The sequence below is a fragment of the Strix aluco genome, chromosome Z (assembly GCF_031877795.1).
Source record: "Strix aluco isolate bStrAlu1 chromosome Z, bStrAlu1.hap1, whole genome shotgun sequence".
Taxonomy (NCBI): domain Eukaryota; kingdom Metazoa; phylum Chordata; class Aves; order Strigiformes; family Strigidae; genus Strix; species Strix aluco.
The window spans coordinates 58,074,532-58,098,776 of NC_133971.1; the positions used below are offsets into that span (position 1 = coordinate 58,074,532).

A 24,245-nucleotide genomic window follows, 5' to 3' on the forward strand; every position below is an offset into this window, starting at 1 on the left:
AGCTTTCAGCCATGAGAACTTTAAACTCAGAGCATTAATGAGGAAGTTCAGACATACAAAATAAGGAGAAGACTGTCACCATCAGGTGACACTGCAGTAGCCACATTATCAGACATATCATAAATCCACAACTCTAACCCATCTCAGATGGCACCATCAGACAGCACAGACAGAACAACCTACCAATAGTCTAGTCTAAAATAAAGTTTCACCTTCATCCTTAACTTCTGACTGCTTTCATCTCAAGTATTCCCAGAATAACACCTGTATGCAGTTACCTATCTATACAGGGAACTAATAAGTTTTTTTGAGAAGACTACTGCTGTCCTTACCAGTCAACAGTCCTTAACCTAGCCAAAAGAATCTTCAATAAAACTAGGAGCTTTCATTCCGTTAACAAACTCCATCTCCCTCTACCAAGGCAAACACTAGCTCAAATTTGCTTAATAAAGGCAAGTGCAATTTGAGTCTTATTCAGATAGCACTTCAATGGTATCAGTCCAGTCTCAGATGAACAGTTTTAAGAGCCAGTCTTGGAGCTGGGTTTATTGCAGCCTGTATTAAAGCCTCCACTTCTTGCAGCAGATTATGGCACCAAGTAAAACCAACCATCAGGCCATGAAATCAATCTTCTCCTAGATCCTCAGTAAAAGTAGTCAGAGCCTGCAGCCTCACTCCCCTGCTCCCTCTGAATATATAGATAGAATTAGGACCCAAGCAAGGGACAGAATTCAGGCTTGTGACTTCTGCAGTCCATCTTGGAGAATGACTTAACCCTTGAGTTAGAGGCAGCTGCAATAGTTGTGTTACATGCTCGTACAATTAAACCATTATCTTTTAAAATTCTCCACAGGTTCTATAAAGGTACATAACTCTCACTCCAACACATTCCCTTTTCTTCTTTTGAAACTTATGCCATGAAACTACAAAATGTCAGAATTACAAAGAAGGTTCTGTAATTCATGTTACCAAAGATGGTCATCTGAGCTAAGGGGAAGCACTTCACTTTCTCCCTCCAAAGAAGGGATGGCCGTTTGATTGAGGGACAGGATACAATCCCATTCTTAATGATTGTAACTAGTGAACCCAGCAAAGCACTAGTGTCATTACTGGACAAGAGACATGCTCTGTCTAGAGTAACAGAAATAAACCACATATTAATCCAGTTAATGTGTTAAACCAAGTAGTACTTGGAGGGAGCACTGAATATTGTATGTATATGTTTATATGTGTAATACATAGTTACTCAGATATACACATAAATATTTAATATATAGAAAATAAAGTGCTTTCTATCATGTCCCAATGCAGGGACATCATAAAACATTTCACCAAGTGCAAAACAAATAGATACAAAGAATACTACATCAAACATACATGAAAACAGTTAACACAATATGTACAGTCTGGTGGGTGTCCCAACACAAAACATCCCTTCATATACATGGTATATACATATATACTCATCTTTACTCAATATATTATGACAATATATATTTCAAAACTTTGTTATTGACAAAAAACCCCTATAAAAACACAACAAGGATCAAGCACACAAGTCCCAGACTGACAAAGAATTTGCTACCCTTGCCCACACCACCACCTCCACTGCTGGGGAAGATATGCCAGTGCTCTTTTCTGGGGTACAGTGCCTCCACATCCTGTAAGACTGTGAAGCAGTAATCCTGTAAGCAGCCGTGAAGTTAGCATCACCAGTGGTGAGTAGGTCAAACACACATGAATAAAAATAGATGTCCTTCACCAGCATCTTCTCATGGCATTTGGTGGTGGCAGTCTCCAGTGAGCAGCGCCACCCTGAGGGAGTAACTGCCCCATCACAGGCAACGGTAAGGGGCCACTACCATCAATACGTTCACTTGAAGGACAACCGTTCACACACAGCTGCAGATTCTGACTCTCCTCGTAGGCCATGACCAACTCTTGAGCCATGCGAATGGCCAATGTTAAGTAGTGTCCAAGCTGGAGTATATAAACCACGGTCCCAACGTACCTGGTGTGCATTTTGATGTATTTGCCACTGACTTTCTCCACAATTCGCAAGCTCTTGGTGTTCCCATCACCTCCACTTGTTGTACCATCAACAAAAGCTGCAGGTAAGTCATCAGTCACTGCTTGATATACTTTCTTGAAACAAAGAGCTTCACTCAACAGTCAGAATTGAGTATAACTGTTGAGCAGGTATTCTTTATTCACAGCTCTGGGCAGCACTGGGGATCGCTCCACCACAATGCTGCACTTACTAACAAAACACTCTGACTAATATACACAAAAAGCATACATATTCATCAGATTTCTTAGAAAAGGCAGTCTTATGCTAACGGATTCTCAGAATTCATTTACATAGATTGAGCATGCGTAGTAAAAATAGAGTGAGGGTCTTCTCCTCTCCTTAGTGGTCCACATAGTCTTCCACACACTGTCCATTAGTTGAACTTCAGATTTCTCGTGTCCATATACGGTCATAGAGTTACCTCATCCGTCCTTCAGCTCCCGTTTGTTCCAAGGAGGTTAGTTTAGACCAGCTTCCAGTCGCTTATCTTGACACTGGCGTCTTCTTAGACACTTGTTTTTAAGTTCCTGCTATTAGGGACGTACTCAGGGAGTTTTTCAGACTGTCCAAGGTCTGTCTTATGTTTACTAGGCAAGGAGTTAAAGGTTTCAAAACATCTTACAAGTGAGTAATGACTACAGAGGGTAGTTAGGAAAAAAAGTATAAATGAAATTACATACATTGCAGTAAAATACAGGAAAAATAAAAGCTAGTAAAACACAAGTGATGGTTAACATTAAAACTAAACGTCCTAATTTACATGTCCCTATACATTAGCAATTTCAAGTATACTTGTAGCAACTTCCTTTCATTCTAATCTGTACAGTCTTGGTATGATTTAAAGATAATAGTTATGAGGGGGGGAAGCACAAAGTTAGTGAAAAAAAATAATTTCAATCCCTTTTCCATTTTGCAGCTGGACATACCTGGGACTGCCCACTACCTCACAGTTTGATAGCTGTCCCCAACTCATGCCTAAAGGAAAACAGTTTGTACACATGCTTAAAGGAATATTTTATCAGATGGCAATTGTTAAATTTGTTCTTTGGTTGGCCTGGAAGCAAGACTATTAGCATGTGGCAACAGTCACAAGGTCAGGAAAGGTAAAGGCTTTATATTTAATTAAGGATCACAGCTCCCTCCTGCCTGATGGTTTCTTAATACTTTGGAATGCATCCTGTAGTCACAGAGAAGAGTAAGTGCCAAGTAATTCCCACAATGCTAGCCACTATGGCAAAACCAGAAAGAGACTGTGCAAAATCATGGAAAGATACAAGAGAACTCAGCTTCCTCGACTCAGAATATTCTCACCACTCCTTATACACTGACTGCATGACTCTTGTTGGGGTACTGTACACCTGTTGGATGTGTTACCAGGATTAGCTGTGTGAGACTACTTTAAAAGCACTGATGTATTTAGTGCTTTATCAGCCATCAACAGAACAGGCAGTGAGACGAGAGATGCATGACCAAAAAGGACTAGCAAATAACTACTTAGAGCTCCTGGATCTATTACTCCTAGGAACTGCGGGATTTGACACTTCCAGTCCACTGTTGGTAGAATATATGCCCATGGAGAAACAAAGTAAGACTGAAAGATACTCAATGACATGCCTTTGAAGAGTGATATAGAATCCAGGAGCATAAAGCAATTATTCTTTTAAGATTATGACTGGCCTTTTAAACCTTTGCACTTATTTGAATAAGCCACGTAGGTCCTCCAGTCTTTCTTGAAGGGAATAATTACGCTATATGGCAGACCAAGTTTGGAGTGTCTAGTGGCTTTCCCTAAAATAAAAAGTATGATGAGGAATCACATATAAATATTAGAAACAGGTATGCTACTTCCTTCACAGTTTCAGAGGGGGGGATGCCTTCTTGAAAAGATCAAAGGGAATTTGCATGAGGAATTGGTATTTTAATCATTATTTTAATCACTGACTGATTACATCAAAATTACTTGCAGTCTATGATTTAAGCAGTCTGCTACAAGATCCAGAGAACTTCAAAACATATTAGAAGGCATTTTCAATCTAACATTACACTTTTTCCTTAAAATCTCACATTTTTATTTCAGTTAACCAGCATACTTCTGCACAACAGCTTTTGTTTCTTGCCCCTCTGCTTTGAAGTAAGAGCTAGAAGTTAAATAAACAGCTGAATACAGACAACCTGAACAAAACCTCTACCCTCATTAGCCTCACCTCTCCATATCAATCATATAAGACAGAAGTCTTCCCTTCTCCCTCCTCCCACTGCAACAATTTCTTTGGAGTATGAAGACATACCCTATACAGTATTACATTAGTTTTCAATGTTTGGTTTGTCCCTGCTCTGTCAGTCTTTGTCTCACACACACACTGACAATACTTGCTACTTTGATTTCATTAATCAGTTAAGTAGCTAGCTTGAGACCATCTGTAGTCAGCCAATTTGGTAAACTGATGTCTGTGGACCACAGTTAAGCTTGAATGCCTGTGCCCAAAATCCAGAAAATGCAGAAATGCCCCTGTTTCTGTGAAGACCACCTCACAACTCTATGCTTAGTGAAACCTGAAAATCTCTCAAGTGATTCGTATTTCTGCATATAATCCAGAGCTTCATTCAGTAAATAATTTCTTACATTTTATGTAACACAGTTTTAATGAAACAGACTTCTACCTCAGACTGCTCGGACAAAAAAATCATTCCTACTTCCTCGAGCACATTTACATTGCTCTGCAAGGAAAATGATTTACATTTCAGCAGAAGTAAAGCTCTAAATCTGCTCAGCACCAGAACAAGCCTGGAGTCAAAAAGAGTTAATGGTTTTAAGGAGACACTGAACTGGCTGCTTGATAAAACAGAAAGCAAGGCACCTGGCAAAAATTATCGGGAAGCAGCCACGGAACAATTCTCTCCAAAGCTCCCTCTTCTGCAAGAATGAAATGCTACAATTTCAGACACAGAGACAGAGAACAGCAGCCTTCACCCTAAAGCAAGATTAGCAACAATACTGTTTGAGGGCTGAACAACTATTAAGTGAATGAAGGCCACCACATACCTTGCAAGGATGCTCCAAAAAATCAACAGAGACCATCAAGACTTGTCAAGGACATACTCATAACTAAACACTGCAGCTCAATACATTAGGTTTGGATATTGACTTTTCTGTCATGTGACATCCATCTAACCCATAGGGCAGATCAGTAAAACCAGAGTTCTGTAAGGCCCATACCATCCCACTCCTACCTCAATCTCACAACCTAGTACTGAGGGATCCTCAAGAACTTGTTGCAAAGGGAGATGAAGCAAATTTCACAGAAACACAGAATAATCTAGGTTGGAAAAGACCTTGAAGATCATCTAGTCCAACCATTAACCTAATACTGACCATTCTCAACTACACCATATCCCTAAGCGCTATGTCAACCCGACTCTTAAACACCTCCAGGGATGGGGACTCCACCACCTCCCTGGGCAGCCCATTCCAACACCTAACAAGCCGTTCTGTAAAGAAATACTTCCTAATATCCAGTCTAAACCTTCCCTGGTGCAACTTGAGGCCATTACCTCTTGTCCTATGGCTTGTTACTTGGTTAAAGAGGACTCATCCCCACCTCTCTGCAACCTCCTGTCAGGTAGTTGTAAAGGGCAATGAGGTCTCCCCTCAGCCTCCTCTTCTCCAGACTCAACAACCCCAGTTCCCTCAGCCACTCCTCCTAAGACATGTGCTCCAGACATGGTGAAGAACAGCTTTGGTGCCCTTCTTTGGACACAGTTGAGTAATTCAATGTCCTTTTTGTAGTGAGGGGCCCAAAACTGAACACAGCAATCGAGGTGTGGCCTCACCAGTGCCGAGTACACGGGTAAGATCACTTCCCTGTCCCTGCTGGCCACACTATTTCTGATGCAAGCCAGGATACCATTGGCCTTCTTGGCCACCTGGGCACACTGCTGGCTCATGTTCAGCCAGCTGTCAATCAACACCCCCAGGTCCCTCTCTGACTGGCAGCTCTCCAGCCACTCCTCCCCAGGCCTGTAGCGCTGCTGGGGGTTGTTGTGGCCCAAGTGCAGCACCCGGCATTTGGCCTTATTGAAGCTCATACAGTTGGCCTTAGCCCATCGCTCCAGCCTGTCCAGATCTCTCTGCAGAGCCTCCCTACCCTCGAGCAGATCAACACTCCCACCCAACTTGGTGTCATCTGCAAACTTACTGAGGGTGCACTCGATCCCCTCGTCTAGATCATCAATAAAGATGTTAAACAAGAGTGGCCCCAAAACTGAGCCCTGGGGGACACCACTCATGACTGGCCGCCAACTGGATTTAACTCCGTTCGCCACAACTCTTTGGGCCCAGACAGCCAACCAGTTTTTTACCCAGCGAAGTCTGTGCCCATCCAAGCCTCGAGCAGCCAGTTTCGGCAGGAGAATGCTGTGGGAAAGGCTGTCAAAGGCCTTCCTAAAGTCAAGGTAGACAACATCCACAGCCTTTTCCCCATCCAATAAGCAGGTCGCCCTGTCGTAGAAGGAGATCAGGTTTGTCAAACAGGACCTGCCTTTCATAAACCCATGCTGACTGGGCCTGATCATCTGGTTGTCCCGCATGTGTTGTATAATGGTTTGTGATCTCACTGCAAAGCTTTCCCTGTTTTAAAGTTCTCAAGGTAACAGAAAACATTAAATAAGTCAAGAAGATTATTTCAAACAAATTAAATGTGGTTTATGTGTACATGTACCTACAGCACTTTCTACACTCTGGCTGGGTTGTAAGAAAGCCCCCACAAAGCTGCTTCATGAGTTCCTCTTTACAGACTACAAACTAGCTGCCCCTTCTAAACCTAGGGCAGAAAAATCCAAATCCCAGAATTCAGATGAAGAAAGTTTTTTTGAAAGTATCAGTATCTGAGCCTTGTTCTTTGGGCACATAAAGAGCTCTTAAGCTACTGCAGTGAGGAACCCTAAAAGTTGAAAATAAGGTTGTTCGAGAGACTTATCTGAAGGTATAATATACAAACATCAGCTATACTAAGAGTACTTAAAAAAAACTCCAACAAACAACCCAGACATTCAATTTGCACTTGAAATACTTCATTTTGGACTTCACTATACCACTGTACCACTCCTACTGATGCCAGTAACATCATCCTCACTGAGTCTACTGATCACAAAGGGATACTGATGGATCAGTAACTGTGGTTAACACCTGGAACAGGTCAGGCTAGACTTAGGACCTCTAAATGCAAAAAGGTGCTGGGGACATCAGCCCATCTGAAGTGCTCTATACCAACGCACACAGCATGGGTAACAAACAGGAGGAGCTTGAAGCCATGATGAAACAGGAAAATTATGATGTAGTGGCTATTACAGAAACATGGTGGGATGTCTCCCATGACTGGAGTGCACCAATTGATGGCTACAAGCTCTTGAGAAGGGATAGACAAGGAAGGAGAGGCAGTGGCATGGCACTGTATGTTAGGAACTGTTATGATTGCTTTGAGTACAAGCATAGTGAAGACAGAGTAGAGTGTCTTCGAGTTAGAACCAGGGGGAAGGCCAACAGAGCAGATGTTGTAGTAGGAGTCTACTATAGGCCACCCAATCAGGATAGAGAGGTGGATGAAATATTCTGTAGGCACTTAGGAGAAATCTCACAATCACTTGCCCTTGTTCTTGTGGGAGACTTTAACTTCCCAGACATCTCCTGGAAATACAACACAGCGGAGCAAGACCAGTCCTGGAGATTCCGGGAATGTGTGGAAGATAACTTTCTGACACAGCTGGTAAGTGAACCAACCAGAGAAGGTGCCCTGCTGGATCTACTCTTTGTGAAAAGAGAAGAACTGGTGGAGGATGTGGCAGTTGGAGGCCAACTAGTGCACAGCGGACATGAAATAATAGAGTTCTGTATTCTTAGAGAGGCCAGGAGAGGGCTAAGCAGAACTGACATCCTGGACTTCCAAAGGGCTGACTTTGTCTTGTTTAAGCACCTGCTTCACAGAATCCTTTGGGAGATGGTCCTGAAGGGTACATGGGTCCAGGAAGGCTGGGCACTCTTTAAGAAGGAAGTCTTGATGGCACAGGAGCAGGCTGTCCCCAGCTGCTGTATGAGAAGGCAGCGCCAGAGAAGACCACCCTGGCTAAACAGGCAGCTTTGGCTGCAACTCAGGGAGAAAAGGAGAGTTTCTGGCCTTTGGTAGAAGGGGCTAGCCACTCACAATGATTACAAAGACACTGTGAGGCTATGCAGGGCAGAAATCAGGAGGTCTAAAGCCCAGCTAGAAATTAATCTGGCTTCAGCGATCAAGGATAACAGGAAATGTTTCTGTAAGTACGTCAACAGCAAAAGAAAGACCAGGAAGAGCCTCCATCCCCTGCTAGATGCAGGAGGAAACATAGTAACAAGTGATGAGGAAAAGGCTGAGGTGTTTAACACCTTCTTTACCTCGGTCTTTAGTAACAAGACTAGTTGTACTGAAGGAATCCAGCCTCCTCAGCCAGAAGACAGAGACTGGGAGAACGACCCCCCTGCAATCCAGGAGGAGACAGTCAGTGACCTACTGCATCACATAGTCTATAGGACCAGATGGGATACACCCGAGGGTGCTGAAGGAGCTGGCTGGGGTGCTCGCCAAGCCGCTTTCCATCATTTATCAGCAGTCCTGGTGGACCAGGGAGGTTCCAACGGATTGGAAATCGGACAATGTGACGCCCACATATAAGAAGGGTCGGAAGGATGATCCAGGAAATTACAGACCTGTCAGCTTGACTTTGGTGCCCGGGAAGCTGATGGAGCAGATCATCCTGCCTACCATCACACAACACACGCGGGACAACCAGATGATCAGGCCCAGTCAGCATGGGTTTATGAAAGGCAGGTCCTGTTTGACAAACCTGATCTCCTTCTACGACAGGGCGACCTGCTTATGGGATGAGGGAGAGGCTGTGGGTCACAACAACCCCCAGCAGCGCTACAGGCTTGGGGAGGAGTGGCTGGAGAGCTGCCAGTCAGAGAGGGACCTAGGGGTGTTGATTGACAGCCAGCTGAACATGAGCCAGCAGTGTGCCCAGGTGGCCAAGAAGGCCAATGGTATCCTGGCTTGCATCAGAAATAGCGTGGCCAGCAGGGACAGGGTGATCTTACCCGTGTACTCGGCACTGGTGAGGCCACACCTCGATTACTGTGTTCAGTTTTGGGCCCCTCACCTCAAAAATGACACTGAATTACTCGAGCGTGTCCAAAGAAGGTGTAAGGGACTGTGTTGGACTGCGTTTGTCTCAACATTGCTGCTGCACCACTACCACTTCCTGGCCTCAGCATCCTGTCACCGTGGAGGAGTACACTCTGAAGGAGACAAATTGTCCCCAACAAAACCACAACATCTGTCCGAAGCTGAAACAACATCCTTGGCAGTGCCTACCAAGCTGCACGTGCGCGCGAGCCAGGTGGAGAGGAAATCGGGGTGAGGAAAATGTGCAGAGGCTGGAGACGCCGCAGGTTGACCCCCCGCCAGCACGACCACCTTGAACACCTGGGCATGCGCACATGGAGGAACATGGGGTGGCACATATTACAGTGAGCTCTTGTCCTCCCTCTTGTTATCCTCCCTCCTCGGAGCTTGGAGCTAGAAGCACCATCACCTGCACCGAGACCGAGCCAATGGTACATCGCTGGATTTGTGGTGGTGGTAATTAATCTTGCTACATCTCTACCATTTGCTTGCTTAGGGATTCTGACTTTTCCTTTCCTTTTCTCTCTGTCCTATCGCTATTACCAGTTGTTACGGAAAATAAAGTTCACAAGGTTGTACAGCATCTGACCTCGTTTGTGTCTTAATCTCGCTCTTGGGATTGTTTAAGAACCCTCCCTGATACTGGATCGGGACAGAAGGGCAACGAAGCTGATGAAGGGTCTGGAGCACATGCCTTATGAGGAGTGGCTGAGGGAACTGAAGAAGAGGAGGCTGAGGGGAGACCTAATTGCCCTTTACAACTACCTGACAGAGAGGTGGGGATGAGTCTCTTTAACCAAGTAACAAGCCATAGGACAAGAGGTAATGGCCTCAAGTTGCACCAGGGAAGGTTTAGACTGGATATTAGGAAGTATTTCTTTACAGAACAGCTTGTTAGGTGTTGGAATGGGCTGCTCGGGGCAGTGGTGGAGTCCCCATCCCTGGAGGTGTTTAAGAGTCGGGTTGACATAGCGCTTAGGGATATGGTGTAGTTGAGAATGGTCAGTATTAGGTTAATGGTTGGACTAGATGATCTTCAAGGTCTTTTCCAATCTTGACGATTCTTAATCATCACTTAAATCCCACTGCACATGCAAAGTCTTTCAAGGACGGTGTTACTGAGCTGCCAAAGTAAAGTTTCTAGAAGACCTTTATGTATCTGTAGAAGCTTCATATATCTGTAGGAGCTGCTTGGTTTGTGTGCCTTAAACAAAAGCAACACTCTCAACTCTGAGTTCTCATACTAGTCTTCACTAATGTCATAATGCAATTACAGTGCTGTAGGTCTGACTATATGTTGGTGTTTTATTATGGATTTCATAGACTATAGAATCATTTAGGTTGGAAAAGACCCTTAAAATTATCAAGCCCAACCGTTAAGCTAACACTACTAAGTACACCACTAAACCATGTCCCTAAGCTCTACATCTCTACACATCTTTTAAACACCTTCGGGGATGGTGACTCAAACACTTCCCTGGGCAGCCTGTTCCAATGCTTGATAACCCTTTGTGAAGATATTTTCCATAATATCCAAACTAAACCTCCCCAGGCACAACTTTAGGCAGTTTCCTCTCGTCCTATCACTTCCTACTCTGGAAGAGACTGACAGCCACCTTGTTACAACCTCCTTCTAGGTAGCTGTAGATAGCCATAAGGTTTCCCCTCAGACTCCTTTTCTGCAGGCTAAACAACCCCAGTTCCCTCAGCTGCTCTTCTTTGGAAATGCTCCTGCACCTCAATGTCTGTCTTCTAGCGAGGGGCCCAAAGCTGAACACAGTATTAAAGGTGCAGTTGCAAAAGTGTCAACTACAAACAGATGATCACTTCCCTAGTCCTGCTAGCCATGCTATTTCTGATACAAGCCAGGATAATGTCGGCCTTCTTGGCCACCTGGACAAACTGCAGGCTCGTATTCAGGTGGCTGTCAACCAACACCTCCAGGTCCTTTTCCGCCAGGCAGCTTTCCCACCACCCTTTCCCAATCATTGCATGGGGTTGTTAGGACCCAAGTGAAGGACTTGGCACTTACCCTTGTTGAATCTCATACAATTGGCCTCAGCCCATCAACCCAGCCTGTCCAGATCCCTCTGGAGAGCCTTTCTACCCTCAAGCTGATCAACACTCCCACCCAACTCAGTGTCATCTTCAAACTGAAGGTGAGCTTGATTCCCCCCATCCAGATCATTCATAAAGACAAACAGAACTGGCCTTAATGCTGAGCCCTGGGGAACACCACCTGTGACTGGCCACCAACAAGAATTAACTTCATTCACAACTCTTTCTGCCTGGCCATTCAGCCAGTTTTTTACCCAGCAAACAGTACACTCATCCAAGCCATGAGCAGCCAGTTTCTCCAGGAGAATGCTGTGGGAAATGGCGTCAAAGGCTTTACTAAAGTCCAGGCAGACAACATCCACATCCCTTCCCTCATCCACTAAGCTGGTCACCTTGTCACAGAAGGAGATCAGGTTAGTCAAGCAGGACTGCCTTTCATAAACCAGTGCTGACTGAGCCTGATCACCTAGTTGTCATGTATGTGCCATGTGATTGTGTGCTGGGTTAGTGTGTGCAGGGAGGGGGCTACAGATGTGGCCCCTGTAAGAAGCTTCTTGAAACTCCCCTGGCTCCAAGTCAGACCTGCCTCTGGCCAAGACCATGCCAATCAGCAATGGTGGCTGTGCTGCTGTTATAACATATTTAAGAAGGGGAACTTGAGAGGAGGAGGGGTTGTAAGGTGTGGTGAGGGAGATACTATGCAAACACCAAGGTCAGCTGAAGAAAGGAGGTGGGGGGAGGAGGGGGGAAGTGCGCCAGAGTAGAGTCCCCTCCTGCAGCTGTGGTGACAGGGCAGGCTGTCCCCCTGTAGCCCATGCAGGTCCAAAGTGGGGCAGATGCCCACCTGTAGCCTGTGGAAGACGCCAGAGCAGGTGGCTGTGCCTGAAGAAGACCGGGACTCTGAGGGAAGCCCCCACTGTAGCAGTTCATCGCTGGGATGACTGCAACCCACAGGAAGGACCCACACTGGAGCAGTTTGGGAAGAGCTGCAGCCCATGGGAAGGACTAATGTCAGAGAAATTTCATGGAGGACTGTCTCCCATAAGAGGGGTCCCACACTGGAGCAGGAGAAGAGAGGACTCCTCCCCCTGAGGAGGAAGGAGCAGCAGAGACAATAGGTGACAAACTGACCACAAACCCCATCCCCTGTGCCACTGCAGGGAAAGGAGGCAGAGAAGCTGGGAGCAAAGCTGAACCCAGGAAGAAGGGAGGGGTGGGGGAAGGTGTTTTTAAGATGTCCTTACACTTCTCACTGTCCTACTCTGATTGTTAAGTGGTGGTGGTGGTGGTGTTTAAATTAAATTGATGTCCTTTTTCTTCCCCTAACTAGTCTGTCTTTTGCCCATGACCACAATGAGTGAATCATCCTTCCCTGTCCTGTCTCCATTCCAGAGCATTTTGTTTTATTTTCTCCTCATCCCTGAGGGGGAACGAGTGATAAGCAGCTGCTCAGTTGCTCTCTGGACTCAAACCACTACAGACGGCACTCAAGATGATCTGTTCCGTAAACTTCCCTGCACTGAGGTCAGTCTGACAGGCCTGTAGTTCCCCAGATCCTCCTTTCATCCCTTCTTGTAGATGGGTGTCACATTTGCTAACCTTGAGTTAACTGGGACCTCCCTGGTTAGCCGGGACTGTTGATAAATGACTGAAAGTTGCTTGGTGAGCACTTACACCAGCTACCTTAATACCCTTGGGTGGATCCCATCTGAACCCATAGACTTGTGTGTGTCTAAGTGGTGTAGCAGGTCACTAACCATTTCCCCTTGGATTATGGAGGCTTCATTCTGCTTCCTATGTCTGTCTTCCAGCTCAGGGGCTGGGTACCCAGAGAACAATTGGTCTTACTATTAAAGACTGAGGCAGAGAAGGCATTAAGTACCTCAGCCTCTTCCTCATCCTTTGTCCCTATGTTTCCCCCACATTCAATAATGGATAGAGATTCTCCTCAGCCCTCCTTTTGTTGTGAATGTATTTATAGAAACATTTTTATTGCCTTTTACAGCAGTAGCAAAATTAACTAGTCGGGCTTCCGGCCTTCTTATTTTCTCCCTGGATAACCTCACAACATCTGTGTAGTCCTCTTGAGTTGTGTGCTCCTTCTTCCAAAGGTCATAAACTCTCTTTTTCTTCCTGAGTTCCAGCCAAAGTTCTCTGTTCAGCCAGGAAGATCGTCTTCCCACCAACTCATCTTTCAGCATGTAAGGACAGCCTGCTCATGTGCCTTTAAGATTTCCATCTCGAAAAATGTTCAGCCTTCCTGGACTCCTTTGCCCTTCAGGACTGCCTCCCAAGGGAAGTCCAAGATAGCAGTTCTGCTGACCCCCCTCCTTACTTCTCTGAGAATCGAAAACTCTGTATCATGATCGACATCACATCACCCACAAGCCCTTCTCTGTTTGCAAAAAACAGGTTCCAGGGGGTGACTTTCCCTAGTTAGCTCACTCACCAACTGTGTTAGGAAGTATCTTCCACACACTCCAGAACCTCCTGGAATGCTGCCTCTCCACTGTATTGTGTTTCCAGCAAACATCAGGTAAGTTGAAGTCCTCCATGAGAACAAGGGCTAGCAATCATAGGACTTCTCCCAGATGCTTACAGAATATTTCATCTTGTCTCTTCATCCTGGTTGGGTGGTCTATAACAGACTCCCACCATGATATCTGCCTTGCTGGCCCTTCCCCTGATCCTTACCCACAAACACTCAACCCTTTCATCACCATCATCAAGCTCTAGACAGTCAAAACACTCCGTAACATACAGGGCTACCCCATCACCTCTCCCTCCTTGCCTAACTCTTCTGAAGAATTTGCTGCCATGCACGGTAGCACTCTGATTGTGCAAGTCATCTCACCATGGTTCCATGATTACAATTGTATCATAGTCCTCCAGCTGCACAATGGCTTCCAACTCCTGTTTGTGTCTATGCTGCCTGCATTGGCGTAGATGCACTTCAGTTGGGCTATTGATCCTTCCTCCTTTTATTGGGGAGAAGCCCTAATTCTTATGTGGCTGCTCTCAGGTGATTCCACGGTTTCTAACACATCAAAACCCCTTATGTCTTCGCTGCCATGTGGATCTCCATCCCCTATCCCCACTGAGATGGCTAAGGTGCTGTGTGCATTAGTATAGAAACATTTCAAACATGCTCCAGTGTACTCAGCACAGTGTGGAGCAGACTGAAGGGCCTCCCTAGCACACTGTCCCTCAAACACTGGCATGCTGCCCCAGTCTTATCACTAATGGGCCTGATTTTAACCCTTTCCCCCACTCAAATCTAGTTTAAAGCTCTTTCAATGAGCACTGCTAACACAAAGATCCTTTCCCCTCTTTGAGAAAGGTGTGCCTCATATTTCACCAGCAGGCCTGGTGTCATGCAGACTGATCCATGATCAAAAAAACTACAATTCTGCAGGTGACACTAGTCATGGAGCCAGATATTGATCATCTGGGTATTTCTGTTTCTTCCAACATAATTCCCTGCAATTGAAAGGATAGAATAAAAAACTACTTGTGCTCCTGATCTCTTAACTGGTCACCCCAAGGCCCTCTTTTGATCGCCCTTGGACTTCTTAGTGCAACTTCATTGATGCCTACATGATAAAGCAATAATGGATAATAACCCAAGGGCTATACCAGTGTAGGAATTTGCTCATAAAATCTTTAACCCAGTCTAGCCCTTCCACCACAAGACATAAATCCAACTCCTGTACCTAGAAATGCAATTTCAGGCATTCAAGTCTTCTACCTCTACTACAGGCAAAATTCCTGAGGAAAGAGTTCAGATGAAACCTGCCTAAGAATCAGACTTCATCCAGATGTTAAAAAACAGATATGAGGTACCACATGCAAGAAGCTGACACTATTTACTGAACAGGCAGTGACTGTAAAAATCTTAAGGTTGTTGGTTGTTCTTTTGGTTTGGTGGTTGGTTTGGGTTTTTTTTAACATAGGACAGAAGGTTCCTGTCATTCTAGGAACATATTTTGATCTTGCCTAATTTTACTCATAATTTTACTGTAATAGTTCCCAAGTCAATTTTCCTCCCCAGATGTTTGTCATGACTGGGTTGTACTTTTCGGCAAGGGCTTTTATCACCACAAAATCATGCAGAACCTACCCCAACCCTAATGAAGACCCAAGGTGCTACAAAAATTCACAGACCCATCCCGTCCTCCCCAATTACTACTCCAAGCACAGATGGTCATAATACATGTATTGGAAAGGTTACAGTCAGCATTCAGGTACATAAATAGGAAAGCTAGAGAGGCAGGGAACACTGATTACAAGTACGTTATGCAAGTATTTATCAACTGAATACCCAACCAGTGGAATATGCGCATTGAAAGACTGTCTCTACAATGTTTTCTATGACATTAGATTTTGCTACTGAGCATTCCTTTTCCTAACAGAGAGCAGCAGGGAAGCAGACAAGATCCAACAGTGCGTCTATCTAGTGACATGTCTAAGTCTGCATAAAGCAGAGTTCGGTCAGGCAGACTGATGAGACGGGACTCTGATTCAGCCGAAAAAACACTTGCTATTCATGTTTCTCAGCTTTACCTTCAGCATAGGACTGCATGCCCTGCCTCATGCCTAGCATCATGAGAAAACATTCCGATGCTCTCCTTACACACCATTTCAGTCTATGGGAAAAGACAGAGAAGGATATATAAACAAAAACACAAACCTGATGAGTTACTACTGATTTCATCAAGCACTGAGGAAAAAGTAGAAGATGTTCAGCAGGAGGTTTTATGATACTAGACCAGTGGTCTGTCAAATATTCCTGGGAAGCCTGCAAAGGACTGAACAAGTGATCCATGAAAGGCAGCTATTAAAAGTTCATAGGTAGATAACTGCATAGCATACATGACATTTCCACGGGGGTCTTGCAACGCCACTCAAAAGCTTTTAGTGTTCATACATACATATAGGAAAATTTAAACCTGAATGCACTAAATAACCTTCCAAGCACTAACTGAAAATGTCACAGCTTCCCTTTTCAGAGGCCTGCAACAGGTGTGACGCATGTGAGTATCTCAGAAACCAAACGTCATTCTCACCTACTGAAAAATGGCCTAAGCCAAAAGGTGGAAGTGGAGAGATTTAACAACAGAAAACCATAAAGACTCATTGTAAAATTTTGATGCAATAACCTCATTTCAAATCACATCACTTGGTGTGTATATATATATATATATATATGCATAGCAGGTCTTTTGGGATGAAACAAAATTGAAAGGTGCATTAGAAATGCTGAAGACTGCTCAGTCCATCAGACAGCACTAAGCATCATCCAAAGCAGGATTTCTTCACATTTCTCTCCATACACCCATGCTTTTGTGGTACACTTTGCTAACGTCAACATAGCTCAAGGACACGAGCAAGAGGTGTATGTGCAAAAGACACTTTGCTTCTTCCATGCATATTGGGGATGAGGAGGGCAAACTGTCTGGAGAAGATTTAGGGACTGCTTCAGTAATACTGCTGGGGCCAACTTCTTAGAAGCAAGTACTGCTGGGAGTGTTACAAAACAAAATACAGTAATTCCTCTCCAGCCTGCTGCTGTGGTACAGAAGCACCACAAGACGTTTATCATGACATGTTCCTATTTCATATCAGAGGAGAAAATGTGAAGGGAAAGCATGTGGATGCCAGGCACAACAGAGAAATAAAGAGGAAGTCAACCTGAAAACAAGACAGTTCAGCATTAGATGATTTCCAAAAGGAAAGCCAAGATCACTCAGGAAAGCAAGTGTTTCTTGAATGTGGTTAAGCAAGAAGTTCACTGTTCATAAATCACTCTAGAAATCAATCTACTATTAATTTCAAGACTACCCAGAACTTGACCACAGTTAAGCATCCTTAATCAACAGGAACAGTAGCTAAAACATTCCACCTCCTTTTCTCAGGTAGACAACCCAAGAAGAATGGTTCTCCCCCCCCCACAGTGGGATTATAAAGCTTATATAGCAACAAACAGAAAAGTAAAGCCTGTTTAAATGCACAACATTATCATTTAACTCCCATCACGATGTCTGGGAAAAACCTGCCACTTATGCTCATTAATTTATTCTCTGTTCTGCTGCCCCCTAGAGACCCCCAGAGGCTTTAAAGACATTCAGACAGATGCTGCTGAGTATATATGCATCTCTCCTTTTCTCTCCACCACCCAAAGACAGGCTTTAGAGGCACTGAAATGTCTGTAACAGTTGTCCAGCAGCCTCACAAATGTCATAGACAAGAAAACAGTTTAATGCCTGACAAACTGCCATACCTTGTCCTACAAAACCAACACTAGTAACAGCAGAAGGAAGAAAAGGACCTGGTTTAAGTTTTGTTTGATTCTCAGAAGAGGCTAACGGTTTTACCTTGCATAGAAGACTCTCAAGCTACTATACTTCTTAACTGTTAAGAGCTAAGTGACTTACTCTACTGTCTTGACCTTTTACTTCTGTATGCATGCACAGTGCTTAAGAACAATCTATACCTTATTTGTAGCAGTAGCGCTGGATCCTGGGACCACAGGCACATTGGTCACTTGCACTGATAAGTAGTTATTGTCTATAAGAGGCCAAGCACCTTCCACTTTGCAAGTCTGGAAGTGATCCTTAAAAGTCCTCAGATGAGGATCACCAAACAACGCACAAAATAGGAGTATTCTCCCCTCCCTGATGTTCTCTGGCTTCTGTGTGGCCACTGTAATTGCAGGGATCATGGGTCACTTCAGAGTTGGTAGAGGATGTGGGTCCATCTTTGGAACAGTTTCTCTGGCTCATGAAGTCACTGATTCCAAGCACTGAAGAATGGTAGACTAGGTTTCCATGGCATATTTTGGAATTGTGATAGGTACAGGCAGAGTATGCTCGCAGGGCCATGCAGAACTCCAAATCAAAGCCCTCAAAGAGCCAAGTTTAGATGTGAAGTTAAGAATACAAAATCGGTGGTGCACTCTGGATTCAACAGGGCATTTGTAGCTGGCAGTCACCTAAGCACAAAACAGATGGCAGACAGAAATCAATCAAACCTCTTAAAATTACAATACCACATTCCAAATCCACAGGTACTGTAGAAAACTTGAAGACAACTTACAGTGCTCATCCATTAAGGAAACGCTAGATAATATAGCAAGAGGGGTTGGGAGGCAGAAAGATAGCAATACAGACCATCTCAAAGGCTGAGATGACCTGTGCATGACTTAATCCATTACTTGATATTGTCTAGATGGAAATTAAGAGCACTAACTCCTGCTAAGTATGAGGCCAGCATTTCTTTCCAGATATGCAAATGATGATGCAATTCTGTGCTTAAGTTAACGATTAAGCCTCCATTTAGTCTTTCAGTGCTTTACACAAGTTACTGAACATTTAAACAGAATCCTGCCTCTCAGAAGGATGTGGTAAATGAAGCTGGTGAAGGGCCTGGAGAACAAATCCTATGAGGAGCAATTAAAGGAGCTGGGACTGTTTAGTTTGAGGAAGAGAAGGCCAAGGGGAGACCTCATCACTCTCTACAACTACCTGAAAGGACATTGTAGAGAGGTTGGTGCTGGTCTCTTCTCACAGGTAATTAGTGAAAGAATAAGAGGGAATGGCTTTAAACTCCCAACAGGGGAAGTTTAGACTGGACATTAGGAAAAAAATTTTCACAGAAAGAGTGGTCAGACAGTGGAATAGGCTGCCCAGGGAGGTGGTGGAGTCACCATCCCTGGATGTGTTTAAGGGTCGTTTAGATGAGATGTTGGGGGATATGGTGTAGGGGAGAACTTGTAGAGTAGGGCTGATGGTTGGACTCGATGATCCCAAGGGTCTTTTCCAACCTGAATGATTCTGTGATTCTGTAATATGTTTAGACAAAAACAGGCTGAATGAAGCAGAAATCAATGTTTCTATTCTAGAAAGCAGGGTGAGGGGTGTAAGGGACTGTGTTAGACTTTGTGTGTCTCAACCCTGCTGCTTTGCAACTACCACTTCCTGGCCTCAGCATCCTGTGGCTCTGAAGGAGTACGCTTTGGAGGAGACGCAGAGTCCCAGACGAAACCATGACATCCGCTCAAAGCTAGAACAATGACAGCCTTGGCAGTGCCTGCCAAGCTGTACCTGCGCGCGAGCTGGGTGAAGAGGAAGTCAAGGTGAGGAAGACATGCAAAGGCTGAAGGCACCGCAGGTCAACCCACCCCCACCAGCACAACCACCATGAACACCTGGGCATGTGCGCATGGAGGACCACAGGGCGGCACATATTACAATGAGCTCCATGGAAATGGGTGGACTCTTCAGAGAAATCGTGGGGACTGAGACAATAAAAGGACTGTGTACTCCTCCCTCAAGGGGCACCTTCTTTGACGCTTGTTACTTGGAGCTGGGACCTCAGCGGAGCTTGGAGCACCATCACCTGCACCGAGCCCGAGCCAACAGAACATCACTGGATCCCTGGTGGTGGCGGTAATTAGCTGCATCTCTACCGTTTTCTTGTTTAGGGATTCTGACTTTCCCTTTCTTTTCGTCTCTGTCCTATCGCTATTATTAATTGTGATGGCAAATAAAGTTCACAAGGTTATACAGCATCTGACCTTGTTTGTGTCTTAATGTCGCTCTTGGGATCGTTTAAGAACCCTCCCCGATATTGGATCGGGACAAGGGGAAACAGGGTACGGAAGTGGGCAGGCCATAAATTCAGTTTGCTTTATTTCCTTGGCACTGTCATAGCTAAAGCTTCACTGCTTACTTTCTGGGACTAATGAGTGAGAAAAGCCACAGCTGTCTGAAGTGCAAGTTGACAGCTATGGAATCCATACACTGCAAGAGCAGTACCTCTTACAGTTTAATTCAGTAACAAGACAGGGGCAAAGAAACCCTCTCCCTACAAAAACCTGAAGTACTTATCAGACATACGCAACAGGTACACAGTTCAGCTAATATGGACAAACCAGTTAGACCTTATCTAGTCACCTGATTTCCACAAAGAAAGCATAACTACCATCCCAGAAAGCAAACTGGAGTTTTACAGCTCTCCACAGCTCTCACTGTCATGATCTGAAATCCTTCCAAATTCTCACGGCAGTTAAAAACAGTCTTCTGCAAGTAACTTTAACACATTAACTCGTGAGGAGCAGAAATGAAGTGAACAAGACTGCACACTGCACTCAAGGAAAGAGAGACACACATTCCTCAGGGGGTTAAAACTAGGATGACCCAAGTGAAAAGAGAGATTATGTTCCCTCCCATCCAAAGAGCTGAAAACAGCCATAACAGAAAATGGACCTCCATAAAGAATATGTGCAGGACTTCATGCGATAGCTGTACAAGCACCCAAAACTATCTACTAAAAACATGTTGTGCTTTTTGTTCCTTTTACGACCTATAATATTCAGCTGTGAATACATTAATCTGTGATTTCAAGCTGTCATAAAGCAGATTTTGAACACCACAAAAATGTTTGCAAAGATATATGGAAGTTTGAAAAAAAGGGAAAATACAATATACCTAACAGATACTCTTTTTCCTGACCTCAAACCCCTCTTTACAACTTTTCCCACTTGTTTCGTGTGTCCTCAAAGTAAAACAGGTATGTGTCCAGTCTGATTAATTAAATTAAATTAAATGATTAATTAAATTAATTAAATTAATTAATTTAAATGTTCCTAAACCCCTGAGGCATGAGGAGTGGAAAATGTCCTGAATAGTAATGTAGCACTTTTCATTTTTAAACACCGTTGCTTTCTCCAATTCACACAGTGATATGAAGATATTAGCAATTTCTTTGCTTGCCCCTTAGCTGATGCTCCTGTGCGTCAGTACACACATGACTTACTCTGAATATCAAACCATGAATTCAAGGACAATATGTTTTGCCAGTGATGGGGTAGCTAACACAATCTCCTGTCAAAATACACAAACAATAGAGTAGTAGGAGGAAGTCTCTAACCTGCAAGTGTGACCATGAATTTTATAAGCAGTAAATTTCTTATCTGATCTTTGTGCAAGTGATATGGAGTTTACAATGAACAGGAAAAAAAAAAAAAAAAATCGAATTTTGTGTTTTCAGTCACACAAACAGAAAATATCTACACCAAGAAAAATGGCACAGGCAATATGGTTCAGAAGCTGACTTTCAAAGCACCAAAATTTTTCTTATATTTCCCTTCAGTTATGATTTGTGATATTTTAATCACATATAAATTAGCTGAGCAAATTATGGAAGTCTAATAAATCTAGGCCTCCATGCTCCCTGCAACTTTAGGAAGTCTGCTTCCTGCTTTCAGTAGATTCTTGGTACAGAGAGGGGTGAATGAACTGCGATTTTACTAAATTCGGATGACCTCTCCCTACAATTCAGTTCACTAAAACTATAAATATATAAAAGCATGCAAGCGAGAGAAAAACATTTTTACAGAACTACAACTGCTCAGACGACTTCCGAGTTGAAAACGCACACCACTTTAGCAGGCATCTGCAGTGTCCGGGGTACCTTCCGCCTTCTCCCCAGTTTCCAATCCTCCAAGCAAATGCTGGCTCTACCTGAAGCCAGAACAGTAGTTCCCCGTGCCTTCAGTCAGGCCGCCGCACTGACCGGCGCTGCCCGGCTTCACTCCCATCACTTCCAGCGCTGCATCAGTCTTTCACCCGCAGGCTCCCGTCCCGCTCCGCACAGGAACGCGCGACGTGGCGCTCTGCCGCAGGGCCGCTACCCGCACGCTGCCCACGCCGGCACTAGGGCGCGCCCAGGCAAACACTGTCCACAGGGCCGCACCAGCCCGCGTCCGCGCCAGCCAACCGCGTAACACCCGCCCTCCGTTCCAGTCCCGACGGGGCCAGGCCGGGGCTGCGGCTGCACCGCCCCGCGGCGGCGGTCCCCGACGAGCCCCCCGGCCGCACGCGCTGCGGCCCCCACCCCGCCCTGGTACCTGAGCCCAGCAGCAGCCCCAGGGCGGCGAGGAGGCCAAGGGTGGCGAGCGTCGGGCTGCGCGGCGGCTCAGCCTCGGCAGCGCTGGAAGGCGCAGCTCTCCCCATGCCCATCCATGCAGATCCCCGGGCTGACGGCGGGACGGGGCGGCGGCATGAAGCGGCGGGCGGGCAACCTCCTCCTCGCTGCTGTTTCCTCCTCCTCCTTTTTCTTCAGCGACGCGGCAACAAGCGGACGCCGCTGGGCCACAGCACGGCCGACGCAGGGCGCGCGGCATGGCGACAAGGAGGAAACGAGCACAAAAGGAAGGAGCTGGTGAGTGGGCGAAAGAGAACGAGGGCAGATGGCAGCAGCCTACAGACCCCACGGTACCCGCAGACTCCGCGCCACCGAGCACACCACGCCCGGCCCGCCACCTCCCATTGGCTGTCCAGTTCCACAACGTGCCGTTGGCGCAGCCCCGCCCCCCAGGCCGGGGCTGATTCGAGCGGGAGGGGTGTCCCCAGCTCCCTTGCCTCCTCTTGCCTTGCCTCCTGCCCGCAGGCCTCTGCGCAAACGACCGTTCCGTAGTTCCGCCAGACGGCGGCCCCGCCTGCCTGCCGCCGGTCACGTTGTCACGTCAATCGGCCGCGAGCGGCCAATCGCGACCAGCGCTCCCCGCGGCAGTGATTGGCTGCGTCAGCACACATGCGGCGAGAGGGCCCGCAGTGCCACGCGCCGCCGCCAGGGCGCAGCCGCGGCAGGGCGGATAGCATCGCAGCCGGAGCGGCGCAGAGATCTCAGCCAGGTGAAACCTCCCGTAGGCGGACCCATCCGGGCACAATCCGCGGCATTTTCATAGGAGCCAAAGGGTCCGCACCGCCCGCTTGTCCCGGCCAGGGCTCCAAGCATATCCGCGGCAGAACCGGGAAAAGTAGCGAAATTAAACGGATGTGTCAATGCAAGAAGCATTACTGGATTTTAAACTAGCTGTGGTTTATTTTCCAGAAGGCAGGTGTGATGCCTGAGCCGCTCCCCTCCGTGGGCAGCATCTCCAATTCCAGAAGGCAGCACCACGTGCGGCTCCTCCCGGGCCGCCCTGGGCACTGCGGAGCACACTGTGGTCTGTGCCCGCCCACGGGGAGGGCAGAAGTCCAAGCAGTACGCCCTTGGTAGCTCCCTCATTCCACACCGCATACTTACATCGTGTTTGACTCTAGCGTGTTGCGAGGCTCACTCTGCTCAAGGCTGCACCGTGCTCACCCACGGGATGGTACGGGATTCTTTGCAGATTAGGACATGTATATCAAACACATGACAACATGGACATGGTGAGTGACCCTGCTGTGGGGTCAAGAACAGAGTCCTCACAGAGTTGGCTCTGTGTCCATGTGGTGGAGAGCACTGCTGTGGGCATGCCAGCCAGTGCAAGGCAGATTTGTGGCCTGCCTGCCAGAGCTGGAGGTAGTATGTTTCTTGACCATTTCTCTAGGGAAATTTGCACCACCTTCCTGCCCAACAACATTAATCTCATCAGCCAAAAACTGCAAAAACTTGAAACTTTTTGTTTCTTGCTTCTTTTCAGCTGAGCAAAGGTAGTCATTAACGTGTCATACTTACGATCTCTGCACGCACCCTGGCTTTGCACCCCAGTGCTGGGCCTGGGACCTACGAGTTCTACCCAACACAGGCCCAGAGGGCCACACCATGCTGCCCACCTTTGGGAGATACCTGCGGAAAGTGCATGCTACCAGCACTAACCCTACCTGGGCTGCCTTTTCAGCAGCACCTAGTGGGGGCACCATCTCACCTGCCTCAACTTCAACAAGGGAACACATTTCAGGCAAAAAGGGAAAACATTCACAGAAAGCACTCTGTACTGACAGCTGTTTGCTTTATAGGATGCAACCTGCAGTTTGCAAACTCACAAGTGAATCCAGATGTGCGCTGGACAGCTTGGCAATACTTCCCCTCCCTCTTCAGTCTCCGAACCCTGAGATCTCAGCATCTCTGAGCAC

General features: G+C 46.0%; 1 protein-coding gene across 1 annotated transcript in view; it reads right to left on the reverse strand.

Moving 5' to 3' along the window:
• RGMB (repulsive guidance molecule BMP co-receptor b) overlaps positions 1-23,002 on the reverse strand; it is a 47,953-nt gene extending 24,951 nt beyond the window's left edge. Inside the window, 5 exon segments of the mRNA XM_074811863.1 lie at positions 17,834-17,996; positions 17,998-18,245; positions 18,247-18,296; positions 18,299-18,331; positions 22,250-23,002. Coding sequence (XP_074667964.1) covers positions 17,834-17,996; positions 17,998-18,245; positions 18,247-18,296; positions 18,299-18,331; positions 22,250-22,361 — 606 coding nt within the window. The 5' untranslated portion in view covers positions 22,362-23,002.
• Between the last annotated feature and the right edge of the window lie 1,243 nt (positions 23,003-24,245).